General features: G+C 69.1%; 1 protein-coding gene across 1 annotated transcript in view; it reads right to left on the reverse strand.

The window, feature by feature from the left end:
* The window catches only part of ARHGAP27 (Rho GTPase activating protein 27), a 31,711-nt gene that overhangs the window by 2,231 nt on the left and 28,686 nt on the right, over positions 1-794 (reverse strand). Inside the window, exons 16-19 of the mRNA XM_014537779.1 lie at positions 590-712; positions 420-518; positions 161-232; positions 3-126 (exon numbers count right to left, since the gene is read on the reverse strand). Coding sequence (XP_014393265.1) covers positions 3-126; positions 161-232; positions 420-518; positions 590-712 — 418 coding nt within the window. The remainder of the gene's footprint in view (positions 1-2; positions 127-160; positions 233-419; positions 519-589; positions 713-794) is intronic.

The following is a 794-nucleotide window of genomic DNA, read 5'->3' on the forward strand; positions in this document are numbered from 1 at the left end:
ACTGGCGGAAGTGCGAGAAGGGGAAGAGGGGCTCGGGCAGCTCTCGGAAGAAGAGCTTCAGGGCGCCGGTGATCACGTGAACGTCCTCCCAGCGTCCGTCCTCCAGGTCCAGGCGCTCATCTGCGGCGAGAAAAGCGGGGCGGGAGGAGGAGGGGTGAGCACACCTTGTAGCGCAGCTTCTGGATGGTGGCCAGGTTTCCGCTGATGCGGTACAGCCCGTCGATGTCCAGCCCTGGGGAGGGGAGGCGCTCAGCCCGGGTTCCGTGGGATGCGGCTAAAGCCCCGGCTATGGGGCTACGGAGCTCGCGGCCCTTTTCTCTCCACCTGCGCCCACCCAGGGGCCTCCCTCATGGGGTCCTGTCGGGAGGTTGTGAGGCGCCCTGAACGCGCCCCCCACCCCCGGCAGGCTGGGCGCGTACCACGGGCCTCGACGGCGCGGATGCACTGCTGCACGAAGCGCGGCACGGGGCTCCTCTCGCGCTCACACAGCGTGGCCAGCGCGCAGCCGAACACCTGGTCTGGGGGAGAGGCTGGTCAGCGCCGCCCGCCCCTGCGCCACCCGCGCCCGCTCTCCAGGTCCCTCCGGTACCTTTGATGTAGCCCTTCTCCCGCAGCGACTGCAGTGTGGGCCTCTTGAGTAGGAACTTGAGGAGCTTCTGCCGGACCTTGCTCAAGTCGCTCTCCTGGACCCCAGGGCTCAGGACAGGAGCGGCTGCTGCAGGGAATGCAAGGGCGAGTCAGTCGGTGGCGCCGGGGTGGCCCAGCAGGCCCCATCCAGGTCCCCACCCCCTCCA

Source organism: Myotis brandtii, unplaced genomic scaffold (genome assembly GCF_000412655.1).
Source record: "Myotis brandtii unplaced genomic scaffold, ASM41265v1 scaffold1814, whole genome shotgun sequence".
Taxonomy (NCBI): domain Eukaryota; kingdom Metazoa; phylum Chordata; class Mammalia; order Chiroptera; family Vespertilionidae; genus Myotis; species Myotis brandtii.